This window comes from Anastrepha obliqua, chromosome 2, assembly GCF_027943255.1.
Source record: "Anastrepha obliqua isolate idAnaObli1 chromosome 2, idAnaObli1_1.0, whole genome shotgun sequence".
Lineage (NCBI taxonomy): Eukaryota > Metazoa > Arthropoda > Insecta > Diptera > Tephritidae > Anastrepha > Anastrepha obliqua.
This window is the reverse complement of record NC_072893.1, coordinates 91,649,821-91,667,807: the sequence shown is the minus strand read 5'-3', so window position 1 is coordinate 91,667,807 and position 17,987 is coordinate 91,649,821. Positions and strand designations below refer to the sequence as shown.

Below are 17,987 nucleotides of genomic sequence, written 5' to 3'. Positions count from 1 at the left end.
ATTTTTAGATCCTCTTACGGCACAAGCAATAAATATCCATTCTTAGAAGCTTAAATAAAAAGATTATACTTTACGGAAAAAATACATGACTTCACAAAATACCATAGAACGAATTCCACGAGTTATCAGAAAAGAACGTTCACTTCTGGAGAGAAATCGTCGCCACCAAGGGAACTCAAGTAGGACATAGCAGGAAGCAATAGAAGAAAAGCATTTAGCCTTTGTTTTTGCCCTTTTTCCGGTAAGATTCAAACATTGTAATTAATAATAATTTAAATAACATTTCCCATCTACAAATCACTGATAAGATCAGTGAGCAGACCCACCTTTCGTTTCTCTTTTATCATACTCGTACATCGTATACACAAAAATCGTTTTCCAATAAGGTCATAAATAAATGGGTATATATGAAAGTATGAAAAAAACCCCCGCCCACATCTCATCATAGTCAGACCTAGCAGTTTCTAGCTATTTTGTTAGCATTAACGGATATGCACCTACACATTTTTTAACGAATACGAACTAGGCTCAACCACAGGCGGTACCCAACTTTGTGCTTATCTGGAACAATTTAAATAAGCTATATTCTTATTTACGATTTGCTTACGCATTTGTCGACAAACAAAGAAAAGAAAAACATACACAACAAACATGCATACATATGTAAAATAATTACCTGATTTCTTTTTTATTATTTGTTTATGATGCGCGGAAAAATGTAAAACTCCAACCTTCTTTTTATGGACCCGGTGCCAAATGAAACTAACTCACCTACCCTTGATATAATAAATATTTATCTCTGTGCATATTATTATTTGGTATATCTTCATATTGGCATATGTATATGTACGCGTGTATGCAAATAATTGCAAACTACGTAAATACACATGTATAAACTTATATTTCGCAGTTTGTTCCATGTGATCATAATTTTACTAATATTTACTTTGGCTTTTATTATTTTGCCTTCTTAAAATACAGGTTCATTGGGCAGTGGCTCTGCTGATGGTGCTTGCCATGCAGATGATCTGGATTGCTATAGTGGAAATCTGCAGGATCGTTTGGGTATGGAAGCTATACGTACACTGCATCGTCAACTCGATGATGACGACAATGGCAATATCGATTTGAGCGAATCGGACGACGTAAGCAGTACTAAAAAAACATTTAATAAGCAATAATATTTGGAAAGTAATGACATCTACTTCTGTATTGTGTTGCTCTCCTTTTGCACTTTAGTTTTTACGTGAAGAACTGAAGTATGATTCTGGATATGAGAAGCGTCAGAAAGCGTTCCATTTCAACGATGATATGCATATATCGGTGAAGGAGTTGTGGGAGGCTTGGTTACGCTCGGAGGTTAGTTAAATAGAAAAACGTTGAAGGTTTTTGAAATAGCAATTACTATAACGGTTCCTTGTTTCTTTTTTGTTTTTTTGTTCAGGTGCACAACTGGACTATGGAACAAACTACGGATTGGTTAGCGCAATCAGTGCAATTACCACAATATGTTGAACTATTTCGTTTGCATAAAGTAACCGGAGCAACATTGCCACGGTAATTATTTGCATTTTTTACTTTTACAAAGATAAGAGCATTTTGAGCAAATAAACAGTGTCGTGTACATTGTTGCTGAAGGCTTTTGATAGGAGAAAACCAAATTCAAACAGTTCAAAGAACCGGTTTTGATATGTCAAGAATTGAATTGTCAACACACTCGTAAAATACTTGTATCGAGCCGCAACTAATTAAGCTTAATCAATTTCTTATACCTCCAATTGTATGTAAAACAGATAACCTTTTGAGTTATCATACTATTTATCATATATTCATTTATTAGATTAGTTTTTCTCATAACGGGGGAAAAAGCGTTTCGAATACCGTATTTTCATTCCATCTAATTAAGCAGAACCATTAAATCATTAAGAACTTTTTTTGTCAATTTAACGGCCGGCGCATGACAACACAAAGCAGTAATATTCGCTTATCACTTTCATATCTCTTCCCTACACACGAACCACTGAAAAATATTTTAGATTTTGTGTGGAAAAAATGGCGAGAAATAATTTTGAACTAATATTCTTTTCACATGAAGATTAATACATATTTAGATTTTCTAGTTTGATATTATACCATAATTCTTCTGTAAATATGCTTCTATGCATGTATCGGGTATTTTTTTAAAAGCTTGAAATGCACTTTTTTATTATAATTTGGTAAATAATTTTAGGAGATTTATTTTTTGAAGATGATATTCGGCATATATCCGTCGCGACTACGAATGGCATGGTCCATTCGCTCAGTCCAATTTTTGACTACTTTTTCCAATACATCTGTCAATGGTGGCTTGAATATTGCAATAAATCGATTGTCTAGAGCGCTATATGGCAAGCTGATTCGTTATTCGAAAAAAAAAATTAGTCAGCACTGCTCTATAGTGCTCGCCATTCACCGTATCTCTTCTTTATTCCGAAAGTAAAAATAACCGAGATGGCACCTGTGCTCTATGAACTTCGCGAACTAATTTATTGTTTTCAAAGTAAATTTCCACAATTTGGAAGCGCAGTTCTAGCATTAAAAGATTCGTGATGACTTGCCAAACCTTACTGAACAGAAATGTCGATAGTTCTCATGCAGCTAAAAAACACCTCATATAATAGGTGTACAATATTTAAACGTTGTAATAAGGTTGTTCATAGATGAATTTATTGTTAGTAAAAATCAAAAGCAAAATCGAAATGAATTTGCTAAAATATATTTCACTGAAAGAAATTTTAATTTGCTTTGAAAACGTCATTTAAAATAACCAGGACCCTTATATTAATTATTACATATCGTTCACTCCTTGAAATAACTTCCAACTAACATATTATTGCATAAGCATAGTCTTGCTTCAATTAATTTAGTGTATAAACACTATGAGCATATTCGGAAATGTTTACGCTATACCTATATTATATACGCTAAAGTCGCCACGCTCAAGTTAGCACTGAAATTTTAAATCTTAACGGTTCGATTCCGCCATATAAGTGGCATGGTAGTTTTACTTACTAGGTCTCGTGCTGCATATGTAGCGGCAAAACCAATTTTTTTTTTTTAATTTTTTAGTAATGCCTAAATTGTTGTGTCATGTAAGGAATGCCTCTTGGACGCGCTAATACTGAAGAAGTGTTTTCATAATCCATAATCAGTTGAAATGAGTATAAGTATATATATATATATATATATATAAGTATAAATATATTCCTTTCTATACTAAAAATGTTTGGTACACAGTTTCGTTTTATAATACATAAAAAAATTATTTGGACCTGGCGGGAAATAAACTTGAAACCAGACCATTAAGACCAAAGAGTGGTGATGTTAGAACGGCATTAATTAACTTTTGGAAAAGCAGCTAGTGTGATAGTCCGGGGCCGAGTCTAGCGGGGATACCACCATAGAGGGTTGGTACAGAAAAATAATTTAAAACTATTTCTGAGAAAGTATTGCAGATAGCAAAACACTTAATGCAAATCGCAAATATGTATACAGAGGCCATTGAACTTTTGTTCCTCATTAGTTGTGGAAAATGATTTAATTTCGCTAGCTTTTTATTAACTAATTTATGGAAAATGAGCAATACATACTAACCAAATTATTTCTGTGCTTCATGCACAGTTTAATATTTCAAATTTAATTTTGAGTTAAAAATGCTATTGAAAATAAAATTTCGCTGCACTAGGACCTGTAAAACCAAGAAAAAGTACATTAAACAGCGGTTAAGAATAGAGTTCACACTTGAATTTATAATTTTTTTTTTTATATCCAGCGAAAAATAAATAAAAGTTTAAGACCATTTTTATAAAATGGCATTTTTATACAATTTTTTGACTTATAAATAACAACATTTTAACTTTTATGAGTTTATGTGTTAAGGTTTTTGGAAAGTCTCAGAAATAATAACAAAACAAATTTACTTTTTTTTCTGCTTTCATCTTATTCAAAATTTTAAGGCTGAATATTCCCATACACATATGGTATATACATGTGTATATATGTATGTATTAGTTTTTAATATAAACTCATTTGGCCTATAATTATCTGAGCAAACTATGCGAACTAGTAGAGTTTTTATTCTGGTTTATTTGTAAGCTTTTACTGGGAAACTCAGTCATATTGACTAGTTAGCATTTTTGTGTGATGGCTCAACTAGAGTGTACATTAAAATTTTTCAATGCGACTACCTAATAGCCACTCACCTGGGAAGTAATGACTGACTGATGTCGGCCTTCCACAATTGAGCGGTACAATTCTAACGGCAATAAAAAGGCATCGAAATGTCATAAAATAGGTAAGCAACGAGCAGCGAATGATTTTCTCTAATAATAGCAAAAGTGGCAATTATTTAGCGGTGAGATTTTTTTGTACACCAGCTTTGTCATTGTGTACGAATTTATTACAATGGAGGAGTAGTATTAGGTGAACGCGCAATTAAACTAACAACTACCGAATCATACACTGTAAAAAGTGGCAAAAGCTTGAATTTTTCACAAAATTTTGAAGTTATTCAATGGAAACTTACAAATTTTGGCGGTAATAAAAATTCGATGAACTGTTCCTACAATTGTGTGCATACTAATATTGTTCTACAAATAGAGGGACTTAGAGTTTTATGCCACGTCCGAGTCATTGCTTGTCAATAAAGTAAAACGGACAGTCTAAATGTGCATGAAAGTTATATCTTTTTTTTTCTACACAGTTAATAAAATTAACTTGGTATTTGTACAGTGTAAAATGATTCGAAAAAACAGTGAGAAAAACACTTTATAGTCTGAATATTCGTATAGACCGCGTTTGGCCTTCAATTTAACTCATCTCACAAAAAACAAATACATACATACATACATGCGTAAAAACTTTTCGCCATTCAGTACCTGTACGAGTAATACAACACATTGAAAGTTTTGTGTGATTCCACTTTATTTTCAGGTTGGCAGTGAATAATATGCATTATGTGGGCAATGTGCTGGGCATAAAGGATCCCATTCATAAGCAGAAAATTGCGCTCAAAGCGATGGATGTTGTGCTTTTCGGGCCACCGCGTGGTAAGTTTTTCGTTTGTTTATTGTTAATCAACAGTAAGAATTAATTTACTTACTTTTTGCTTCAGAAACGGGCACACGATGGAAAGATTATATTTTAGTGACCTTATTACTCAGTGCAATTATCGGCTGCTGGTATGCATATCAACAGAATAAAAATGCTAAAAGACATTTGCGACGGATGGCACAAGATATGGAGGGACTGCAGCGTGCCGAACAAAGCTTACAAGAGATGCAAAAGGTATTGAAAGTTTGTAGGATAAAACCTTAATATGCTTGCACATTAGCGACACTTTTAAGAGTTTATTTTAAGATATGGTTTGGAATGCGCCAAAATTGGTGAACTGTATATCCAAAATTATATCTTAATTCTTCTCTTAAAACTTCCGACGAGCATTTCGAAAAAATAATAAAAGTTGTTCCCACAAAGAATGTGGCGATCAGAAAATGGTGATTTTGATTAGCAACCTTCACACGTTTTAACGCCGCCAGACTTCCTTTTAAGGATACATTGAAAATTTAGAGTGCACATGCAATGGATTCTAGCTTCGAAATACCGAAAAATTAGGGCACTACCTCCATAGAGTAAAAGGCAAGCAGTTGCACCAAATCATGCCAAAATTGGCAACCATGTAAAAGGCCCAACCGATATATTCTTAACGTATTCAAATAGGGCATTAAGTTCTATTCAAATGCTTCGACGAATATATCGAATCTTTTAAATCTTTATTCTCTTTCTAGGAATTAGAACGTGCTCGCATGGAACAGGAAAATGTTGCTACCGAAAAAATGGACTTGGAACGTCGCCTGAAAGAGGCCCCCGCACTTTCATCATCCAGTTCAGATCTGGAGGTGCAAAAGTTGAAAAAAGAAATCGAAATATTGCGTACTGAGTTGTCGCGCGCTGAAATCGAATTGGTGGACAATTGCTGGACACCACCACCACAACTACAATCCTGGTTGCAGTATACCTACGAGTTGGAGAGTAAAAACCATATGAAGAAGCGCATTTCAGCCGAGAAACAATTGCAGTCAGCGCGCGAAGCATGTGAAAAATTGCGCAAAAAGCGCTCAAGTCTAGTTGGTGCGTTTGTTTCGACGCATGGGAAGAGTATTGATGATGTGGATCGTTCTATTGTAGAGGCGCGCAATGCACTCAGTGAAGTGACGAACGAATTGCAGGAGCGCTTACATCGTTGGAAACAAATTGAAAACTGTCTTGGTTTTAATATTGTCAATAATAATGGCTTGCAGTATTTAGAAAATGTGCTGTACAGTCGGAATGGTGGCAGCAGCGTTGGTTCGAACAAGGGTTCACGAGGTAAATAAACAAAACGAAAATATCTTTCGGACTGTTTAGGCTATTTTATTTTAAATTGATCTCTTGTAGGACGCATCACGAGCAGCAGCGATGACTTAGATGATGAATCTGTGCAAGGTAAGCCCAATTTTGAGAACTTCAATTTGTTCTCGACTGAATGATGCAGCTGATGAGGCGTGACACTTTCTCAAATTTATCTAAAAGCAATCAATGAAGTCTATATGAATATATTCAAAGCATTGAATTGAAGGTCAATCTAAGGAAAGAGTAGACATACGTAGCTATTCGCCACACTTTAATACAGCCAATGTAATATGTGTATTATGCATTATTGCTATAAAGGGGGAAAAACACACAACTCGCATACATTACATACACATACTTATGAAAACATTTGTGCGCCATTAGATTTTTTGCATAAACTTAATCTCGAAAAACTGCAGGATGTTTGTTTAATTATAAACTTACGAACAATTAGGAAATGAAGTAATTTTTAGAATTATTTTGTCTTTGGCTTTCATTTTTATAATTTTTATTTTATTTTAATTTTTTGGTTGAATTTTTTAATGCGAAAATGCCTCGTTTAGATAATAAGAAAACAGGTGATTTGGTGCTAGAGTGTCAATCAAAAAATAAATTGATTTGAAAGCCTTAGTAGTTAGGCGCTCAGTTTAATAGAAAAAATAATAATACAAATAACTAACGTTTAGTTATTCTTCATGAAGCTTACTATTTGATATAAAATGTTTTTATGCAAATGTTTGATATAGAAAGCTTTTTGAGTAGCTTGAAATAGCATTGGTGTAATTTTTACAAGCAATGTGAGACAAAAGTGTGTGAATTACATATATTAGATATACATATCGCTTCAAGGCAGGAAACTTCAAAAATTTGAGCAAAGAGAAATTATACCACCACAGTGCTGAAAAATAATTTCCATCTGTGCTCATTTTTTTACACGGAGCTAGAAATGAGTCACTTTGACACAATTTTGGTAAGAGAGTTAACCATTTGAAATAAGATCTAAATTTCTACGAACTGTTATGAAGCTCTGCTTTGTTTTTTATAACGTTGGTACTCATTCCGCATATATTTTGTCGCTACACCAGTTTCTCATTGTTATTTGCGTGACTTTTCAAATAACATTTCGAGAAAATCAAATTAATTTTCGCCCGAATAGGGGTATTCACTGAAATTTCCATAACAATTTTGTTGTTTATGGTGTATTGGTTTTACTTTTGATGATTCCTAAACCCAAACTCAAGCATAATTGCCGTGAACAAAATACAAAACAGGAAACATCCCATTCAATAGGTTCTCATAATAAAGATCCCAGTCTGAATACCTCTAATAACTAAATTTACCAACAACTCTTTTCGCAATTCTAATAGATTCATGAGTAACCCAAGGCAATTTCGTGCTATAAATTTGTCAATAGTACATAACAATGAAAGAGCCTAAAATTACAGTAGGTGAAAAAAGGAAGTGTGACATGTATAACACAACTGTGATGGCCATTTTTGAATTTATAAGAATTCTATTGAGGAACGTGATCATCGATTTCGTGTAGAAGATTGTAAATAACTCACGTACATATCCTACACAAGGAACTATATTTTTTTATTTTCGTTCCATACTTCCTTTTTGGCGTATTCAAACAGGTGTAAATGAGTAAATTTATTATAAGTGGAAAGCGTGTAGAGCATACACAAATAATTTATTATTATGTGTTTTTGCATGCATAATTGCAGTTTTTGTTGCTTAGTTGTTTGATATTGTACACACTTGCGTCTCACACATCCTTACCGCTAGTAGTATATGTAGGTATTTCTAAGATTTTTTTCTATACATTTAATCTACAATAGGAGCAGCTATTTTAAGAACGGTAAAAAATAGAAACAAAAAGTAAATATATAATAGTAAAAAGTATAATTTCATTCATTTTTAGAGTATGCTTCATTAAAATTTTCCAAGTCAAGCCAGTGCCACGACTTTTAAATTGAATTGAGTGTAAACAAAAGTAAAACAAAAAAAAAAAAAACAAACAAAGAGCAAACTGTAAAGCCTTTTGAGATGTGCTTAACACTTGCGAATTGATTATATCGATTGTTGTTGTTGTTGGTAGCAATTAGATAAAACATAAACACGCAAAGCAATATAAAATGAAATAAGCGCTGAAATTTTGATTGTGCACAACGACGGCACAGTTAAAGTCAGTAAACTGTCAATAGGCTGTCCACATCTTTTGCGAATATACATACACACACATACGTAATAATAAGTTTACTATGCACATCGAATGACAAAAAAAAACGAAGGCTAACAAATTGGCGTATATACTTAATGAACACGAGTGCTGTTACCGCGTTTACACAACATGCACAACATGTACATTTGAAGCAAGAAAATTATATAATTTTACATATTTTTTTTATTTGATTGTGCTCATTTGTGACTTGTTGACACAATACACGCAGTTTGTGAAAAAAGTGTGAAAAACAAAAATATAATTTTTATATTTGTATATGTACGTTTAACTGGTATACACCGATTATGTTAAAATCTGCATATTTACATTGTTTTTCTCCCAAAATAAGCCCAAGCGTTTTATTAATATTCTCCTGTTACTTTTTATAAAATAATTGTATGCATTCTTTACATGATGTTTATTTATAAGCTTAATATTTTAAGTGTGGTTTACAAACATACCTTATTGTTACTATTTATATTTAACATACGTTTTTTTTTTTTTATTTTAGTTCAATTCATTTTTAATTTTTTAGTTTTTTCTTTGTAATATTATTTAATGTTAACAACGAATGTGCTTAATCCCTTCCGGTGCTGTAAGTTCCGTCATTGTTCCTTTTGGTTTATTTGCCTGTTTATTTAACTTCACGAAGTTTTATATTTAAAAATTTCCCTTTTGTAGTTAAACCCACTTAATATGACTTGACTAGTATATATTTCGATAGTTTTTCATATGACAACTTCTCAGTGTATTCATTGAAATGTGGTGAAAAAAATGTTCGATCATCCCAATGCAAATGGCATACGGCAGCATTTACTATCTATTAATTCATACTCGTTTCGCATAGGCAGTTGTTGTGTGCCTCAAAGGAGTAGTGAGCAATGGAGTAATCCAAATTTTGTAACAAATAATCTCAACTTTCAAATATGTATAATATTTAATAAATTGTTCTTGAATATAGTTTTTTTTTTTAATTATTTGTGGGCTATTGTCTCACATTGCTACTGGCATTTTACGGCCTACAACTGCCTTTGCCTTACCATATACGCGCATTTTAAATAATAAGTATTTATATACAATACATTCGTGAAATTGCCTGAGTCATGACCAACACATTTTCTCAGTGGCATACAGCAGTGATATTTTGGACATTTTCCGGGACGCAAAAACGAAAAACTAAAACAATGAATTGAAATACAAAATCGTCACTTTTATATTTAAATTGTACAGTGTTTAGTTATTGGTCGGTTTGTGGAAATCGCTTTAGTCTACAGACATACGCAAATTATTCAATCTTTCCAACTTTCGGACGGATACCTGTCCAATGGCGCTAATCCTCCCACACACTGAAGCGTACGAATCACCGGAATGGATTAACATCAGCCCAGTTGTAATTATAGAAAAATGTTCTGCAATTCTCTTGAATACGTTAATGTCATAGACTTACATACAAACATACTTAAAAGCCACGTTTAAAGTGTCTTCGAATGCAATAATATATCCTCAGGATTAAATCATAAAATACTTTTTTTAGGGGGATTTTGCATCAAATGCTTAAGTGTTGTTATTTTTATTATTGAATAGAGTGAATTATTAAATAAATAAAAGAATCTTTATAAATTACAATAAATTTTTTAAGCAACACGAATTTGTTTCATTTCATTGACTTGCGCGTCATTTCATACCATTTTTCCCCGCAACTTCAGTAGAAAGATTCGAAAAAAAACATATTTTTTTAAATTAAAAAATGCCCCAAAAGAAAAAGAGGAATTGATATAACTAAAAATAAAATTAAATTCAGTACAATAAATTATTTAAATTATTATTATTTATTATTATTAAAACGCCAAATAAAATCATATCAAATAAATAATAATAAATAGTATAACATAAATTAACAAAAATAAGCAAAGAAAATTCAATAACAAAAAACAAAATTTAAATACAATAAAACAAAATAAATAAAAAAGCTCAAAAAATACTGAATCGAAGAATTAAAAATTCGATCAAATAAAACAAAATACGGAAATAAGATTAAACAAAAAATGAATCAAATTCAAAAAAGGATAACTCAATTAAGCAAAGGAGAAACTGATAATGAATGAAAGAAAATTAAGGCAAGTATATAAGATAAACTAACAAAAAAATTATTAAGTTTAATAGTAGTACTAAATTCAATAAAACAAAACAATATTGAGGTAAAACAAAACAAAAGAGCCAACAAGAAAATAAGTTAAATAAAATCATGCATAAAAAAGTTACGAGAAGAATTAAGATTAAACAAAGAATAAATTAAATTAAAAAAAAAAGAATTTAAAGCAAAAGAAAAAAATTAAATTAAATAATACCAAAGCATACAAAAATACATAAAATCAGCTAAATAAAATCATGATAAGATCGATTAAAAAAAATAATTAAATTAAGAAAATAGGAGATTCAACAAAGCAAAGCATTTTATATTGTAATAAAATAAAACAAGAGATTTAAAAAGAAAATAACTTACTCAAAATAATGAACGAAAGAAATTTAGTTTGGATAAAGTGTGAACAATTAATTAGAGCGAAGTTAAAATAAAATGTAATCAAAATAAATATATTGAATAAATTAAAAAATAAAACAATATTGTAAAACTATAAATAAAACCAAACAAACCATTTAAGAATAAAATAAGAGAAGGTATAGTAAAATAACAAAAGAAGTTTAGGTAGAATACCATTTAAAAGACAAATATATTAATAAAAAATGAGGCAAAATAAAATTAAATGAGTTTTGATAAATCAAAATATAAAAAAATCAAAAAACCGCAAAAATAATTTCAATAGATTTAAATTATAAAAGTCCAAATAAAATGTAGTTTATTAATTTCAAAATATTAAAATAAAAGAAAATTATATTATTATACAATATTACAAATAAAACAAACAAAAAGTTAGAAACAAAACTAACAAAGGTAATAAAAAAGTTATTAAAAATTACTTTAAAGAGTTTTGATAATCGTATATTAGGGGAAAAATGGCAGAATAGAATAATTAAAAATTGAAATAAAATATGCAAAATAAAACTGAATAAATAGAAATTGTAATATTATAACAAATAGAATAAAGAAATAAAAATATATAAAATTCACTAAATGAAGTAAAATGAAACTAAGAAAGGAAAATTATGCGCATTAACTCAAAATCGAAAAGTAATCATTTACCGAATTCAGGTAAGCACATTTTCGAACGTCTGAATAAAAACTGTACTTAGCAAGTAATATCTATGCCCTTGACTGTATTGCCTGCCTGCATGGGTGTGTTGTCATGAATTTCTAACTCAGTGCAATTTCATTAGTATTGTTTTCAAATAGTCGACCAATAACCAACCCATAACTAGACACACAAATAATCAATCCTTCATCAATAATGCTGAACGATCTGTTACATCGCCCATTAATAAAGCTGACGTCAGTTGAAAGAACCCATATAAACTTGATGACTTGTACATTTACAGCGTTTCTAACACTACTGCTAAGATATACATTATATATAAATGCATGTATTATATATTAATTTTAAATAAATTATTGATGTCACACATACACATTTATACTTGCATTTAATAAAAAAACAAACATGCAGTACAAACTGAAGTGAGTCTCACACATCCGCGCGTTACTCACCTTGCTCTCATTCCTTCCGTTATTTAAACGCTTCTGGCCTAGCATCATTTGCTGCTTAAAATAAATTAAGAATAGAATTAGAATTAAGAAATCAATTTTCGAGCGCTTTTACAGTATATAGATTGTGATGATCGTAAGTTCCAGAACTTCTATACATTTATCCAGGCATGTTGGACAACTACAGCCGCAGTTCGGTTGGTTTAAGCGGTGGCAGCAGTGGCATCCTAAACAACAACTCTAATGCGTTATGTGATGATTCATCGGGTAGCGAGGATGCTAGCGAGGGTCCAATGCATCCGCCGGTCCAATTTATATTGGGTGGTGCACCCACGCCTTCTTTGAAGAACTCTACGTCAATGACATCGGCATCCAGCGTTCCATCACGTGCTTGTGCTGCCGCCACTCATTCTCCGCAAGATGCGACAACGCTTAACCATATCGGAACTATTGGTAACTCAACGAATGCTATTGGAACGCCTGTGGCGACGCCTGTGCCAATTACGACCCCACCGCCGTTACCACCACATAATAATACACACAATTCGAGTTATTATTTAAATGATAGGTAAATCTCTTCTCCTTTTACTAGCCGATCTTGGATTGGCTTTATCGGAGTTACTAAATATTCATATGGTATGATAAAACAAACAGATCAGTGGTTAAGGCCAGTGCATGGATCACAGTTGTATAAATAATTTAAACTAACTACTTTTTGGAAATATCTCAAGAGATTCGTTATAAAAATATTGAAAGAAAATCTTCGATATAATTTACTAATGCAGTATCAGCTAATAAAATTAAAATATTTTGTAACTGATAGGTGTTGTAGGGACTGTATATCTGTTGGAGAAAGTGATATTCGTAGAATAAAGTGAAATAGCTACTATAATTATATTAATTATATTATGATAATACATTGACAAGATCTTCAGCATATTTAGAATGCATTTCAGTTACGAACTTTTCGATTTTTTGTTTATTATTGGAGTACAATAAATAATACTATTTTCGTGTGAAAAATGCTAAAGTTTTATTTTCAGTTAGGTTTTTATTAAAATACCAGGTGTATAAGCTTAAATCCGCTGATTGCTCGTAGATGGCGTTAGTGAGCATATCAAGTTACCATAGAAATGCCATATTTTTTTTTGCATGGGTTCGACACCTGTTTACATCAATCACTGCACATCATCAGTGATTTCATACAGCAACACACTTTTTTCCTTGCGTAATCATGTCTAATTTTGTGCCAAAAAAAGAGCATATGCGGCAAGCTCTACTTTTTTGCTTTAATTTGAAGAAATCGGCTGCCGAATCGCATCGAATGCTTGTGGAGGCCTATGGTGACAGTGCATTATCGGAAACAACTTGCAGAGACTGGTTTCGTCGGTTCAAAGACGGCCATTTTGACTTGAGTGACAAGAAGCGTGAAAATCGGCCCAGAAAAGTTGAGGACCATGAATTGCAGGCTCTTTTGGATGAGGACGATACCCAATCGCAAAAAATGCTTGCCGAGCAGTTAGGTGTCACTCAACCAGCCATTTCCATGCGTTTACGTGCCATGGGAAAGGTCCAAAAAGTCGAAAAATGGGTACCCCATGAATTGAACGATAGACAGATGGAGCGACGCCAAAACACATGCGAAATCTTGCTGGCTAGGCATAAAAGAAAGTCGTTCCTGCATCTTGTGGTGACTAGCGATGAAAAGTGGATATACTTTGAGAATCCTAAACGAAAAAAATCATGGGTCGATCCCGGCCAACCATCAACTTCTTCATCAAGACCTAATCGCTTTGGACGCAAGACGATGCTGTGCGTTTGGTGGGATCAGCAGGGTGCCGTTTACTATGAGCTGTTGAAACCTGGTGAAACTGTTAATTCTCATCGCTACCACCAACAACTCATCAAATTGCGCCGTGCTTTGCGTGAAAAAAGGCCTCGTTATGAACAAAGACATGAGAAGCTGATTTTCCTCCACGACAACGCCCCATCGCACACGTCAAGAATGGTCCAAAACTACTTGGAGACAATCAATTGGGAGGTGCTACTTCATCCCGCTTATTCACCAGACCTGGCCCCTTCGGACTATCATCTGTTTTCATCGATGGGTCACGCGCTCGCCGAACAGCACTTCGATTCGTACGAAGACGTCCGGAAATGGCTTGACGAGTGGTTCGCCTCGAAAGATGAAGAATTCTTTTGGCGTGGTATACACAAATTGCCCGATAGATGGGAAAAATGTATAGCTAGCGAGGGCAAATACTTTGAATAAATTATTTTTTTGCTTTCTATAAAAAAAATGGGGTTTTTCTTACTAAAAAACAGCGGATTTAAGCTTATACACCTGGTATAACTAATTTTTATTAAATAAATTAAATTAAATATAAATTTTTCTTTACGTAGAACTACTTGGCGACTCAATACAGCTTTCAGTATTAAACTTGAGAAATTGAGATTATTCCCTTGAATAAATTCCCCATTAAGTAAGAAAAAATTCCACTGGTCATTATGGAAAGGATGTCATTTGTTTGCAGGGAAAAAAAAACAAGTCGCAGAAATGGCTGTGTTATTGTTAGCCACCATTTTGAATATCACCACTTCAAAACCAACACCACGTCGAGTGCTCACGCGAATCGTAATCACGCTCCAGACATTTAAATTTTAGCCCCGGTAGTTTATTTATAGATTTCCGAAATGGCAATAAGGAATGATATGGGCTATTTTGAAGACCGAGAGGAAACGTAATTTTTTGTTACAAACGAACTCTATGAAATGTGTAAGGAATGTTTTAGGTTTAAAGGATAGTATATCGAAAACGAAAAATAAAAAAAATTAAATCCAGGAAGGGGTTTCTTGTCATTTCGCGAACAGATGATAAAATGATCATAGGAATAGCCCATTAAGATAACTTTCTCTTATTTATTTTTGTTTTTCTAAACTTCAGTTTCTAGGTACAGCGTCGGTCCGACTTTACGATTCTCATAATTTTACCTACTATCGATAATTGACCTACCATAGCGTATCTCATCTTCGATGTCTATTATTTCGGAATGGAATCGTTGTTAACACCGCTTGGTGTTGCATACAACACTGCATTGGGTCTATAAAAAGGACATATTTGTTTATTTGTCTGCTCCAACTTTTCACCTTAGTCGTAGCATTATTGAGGAATGTATCGAATTTTCTCCTTTTTACTTTTAATTTCAAACGCTGTAACACACAACTAATTTCACCAGGGCCTTCAAAAAGGCCTTTTTGAAGATTAATATCAATTTTAAATCATAGTATAGAGTGACTCGTTGTATTGTATATCCCGCGAAATATAATATACCTCGACATCAACGGAGAACTTTCCGAACTTTTTACTTCAAGTAATGTTCATAATTGATTTTAGGTTTTATTTTTTTCGTTCTGTAATTTAAATTTTTTTTTAAAAACTTTCCACATTTTAAGCTCTACAAATTTTTCTTATATATGTACATACCTATATACTTATATAAGCATATAGGGTGACACATATTATTAATGAGTTGAGTTTTATGCCGTTTCCATAAATTTTCTAAATAAAACGTCCAGGTTTTGGCCTGCTAATCCTTTTTCTATGCCCGACAGAACCAGCTGCTTGAAATTTTTACTCCAACCTCTGAATTGTCGACTCATTCGGGCGATTATTCCCACAAAAAATAACGAATTTTGCATTTTGTTGTTCTTAAAGACCGCCCATTTTCGATTCAATAATTTAAATACGTTTTTCTCTCGTGTAAGGATCCATCGTTAAAATTGTGCATATGTCTACATGAAAAATTTCAAAGATGACATGAAAAAAGGAATTATTAACTACTGACATCTAGGCGTCGCTTTTGAAAGACCCTTTTTTTGAGTAATAAAAGTTAAATAAATATATGTAGAATAACCCCTGTTATTTTATTGATTTAATTTTAGTTGTATGGGCAAAGTAATGAATTTGCGTATTCGATTTTTACTTCATTTTTATTTCCAACCCTTTTGTTTTTTGAATAAATATATAGTGCAGTATGATCCATAATCTATTTATTTGCCTTATCCACTTTCGTTTGGTTTATTTGCTATTACCTGTATATTCACGTAAAATAATTTACACTATTGTCTAGTTAAATTAAAATCTTCATAATTTCTCATTTAAATTGCATACAATTCAATTACATACATTTTATCACTTATTACTTATTCTGTTGTAATTAATGTCTAAAATATTAATATTTGTTTCATTATTACCACATTCACCATTCAACTTTACTTATCTTCATCTCAGCCTGGCTGGTGGTGACGACAGTCGTCATAGTCCGTCTTCATCTGAACGCTCCATTCCGGTACCGCCACGTTTGAAGAAACACAATTCGTCTAATTTAGTTGTGTCACCAACGGCAGCAATATCAACAATAATACCTCCACCTATACCACCGCCACCGCCATTGCCACCACATCTCGCAGTAGTCGGTATTTTGAATCGTGCACCACTTCCTCCACCTCGCAAGTCTACTCCGAGGTTTGTTAACTTTGTTGATCCATTTGGCGAAATAAAACCCAAATCTAAAGTAGCAAAAATGCGCTTTTAATGCGTCTAGCTTTGCCTTCCACGTCCTAGTGAATTTATGACTTTCTGGCACCACTCTTGAGCTTTACCTTGAAACGCTTAACTCAGTTGTAGTGTTATAATCAGCACTTGTAATCGCACTGCTTACTAATTGTGATGAATCTTCTTCGGTCAAATTAAATATTAGCAAAGAAAATTTAAAATAATCAGTTTCAATACCCCTCAATGCTTCGCAATGGTTCTAATAATGCAGTGGTCCCTTTCTCCTGCTTCGCCTAATGTATGATTACATACAACCTCGAATCTAAATACTCACTTTTTACCTCTTTCTTTTTAACCTTAATTCTTTTCTGATTTTACAATTTCAGAATGCAAAAAACAAAATCTTCTACATGAACTTCGGTGTTCTTGTAGTTATAATTCTTCACTGAGAAAACCCAAAATATTAATTTATGTACTAAATTCCATTATAAAAATGTTAATAACAATTTTGTGAATTGTATCTATTTTATCAATAATGTAAAACCCAATCATTTTGATTCTTTCATATATTCAAACGATCGTCACATACATACATCGGCATGTTTTGGAAATAAGTTAAGAATAGGAATTCAAAAATTGTAATAAATAAAATGTTAATTAAATTCGAAGTCTGGGTTGGTCGAAAAGCTGTTCATATTAATGGCATAGCAGTTATCCAAGGCAATACATATAAATACAATTTATTGTATAAAGTTTTTCCTAACTGCATACGCAAATTATATTAAAATAAATACTATAATAGTAAAAAATACAGTCAAGTTTGAAGCCTCCAAAACATGAAAAACTGTTGAAGGTTAAGTGTGTTAAGCAAAAACAAAAAAAACCTATAAAATTTAGTCAAACAGGATCCCGTTCATTGTGAGTCCAAAATTTCTATAAAAACTGACCACAATTTCCTTTTTATTTCCTTTTTACCACTTCCTTGTAAGAAAGTGTAAGGAGGTCAGTTGGGTGCACTTTCATCAATATCGAAATATAACTTTTGTTGCTTCCGCCTACGTATGGCTTATGTTGGGCATAATTTGAAGGTCAAATGTCCATCATTTTATTTTATATTAGAT

The 17,987-nt window shown here is 32.4% G+C and overlaps 1 protein-coding gene across 7 annotated transcripts in view; it reads left to right on the top strand.

Moving 5' to 3' along the window:
• LOC129239139 (stromal interaction molecule homolog) overlaps positions 1-17,987 on the top strand; it is a 31,089-nt gene that overhangs the window by 9,857 nt on the left and 3,245 nt on the right. For 4 of the 7 annotated variants that reach the window (XM_054874458.1, XM_054874456.1, XM_054874459.1 and 1 more), the window contains exons 3-11: positions 982-1,145; positions 1,240-1,359; positions 1,445-1,557; positions 4,972-5,087; positions 5,153-5,325; positions 5,826-6,405; positions 6,475-6,522; positions 12,459-12,879; positions 16,603-16,836. In XM_054874458.1, coding sequence (XP_054730433.1) covers positions 982-1,145; positions 1,240-1,359; positions 1,445-1,557; positions 4,972-5,087; positions 5,153-5,325; positions 5,826-6,405; positions 6,475-6,522; positions 12,459-12,879; positions 16,603-16,836 — 1,969 coding nt within the window. The remainder of the gene's footprint in view (positions 1-981; positions 1,146-1,239; positions 1,360-1,444; positions 1,558-4,971; positions 5,088-5,152; positions 5,326-5,825; positions 6,406-6,474; positions 6,523-12,458; positions 12,880-16,602; positions 16,837-17,987) is intronic. The other 3 variants (XM_054874460.1, XM_054874461.1, XM_054874462.1) reach the window with 3 other exon arrangements.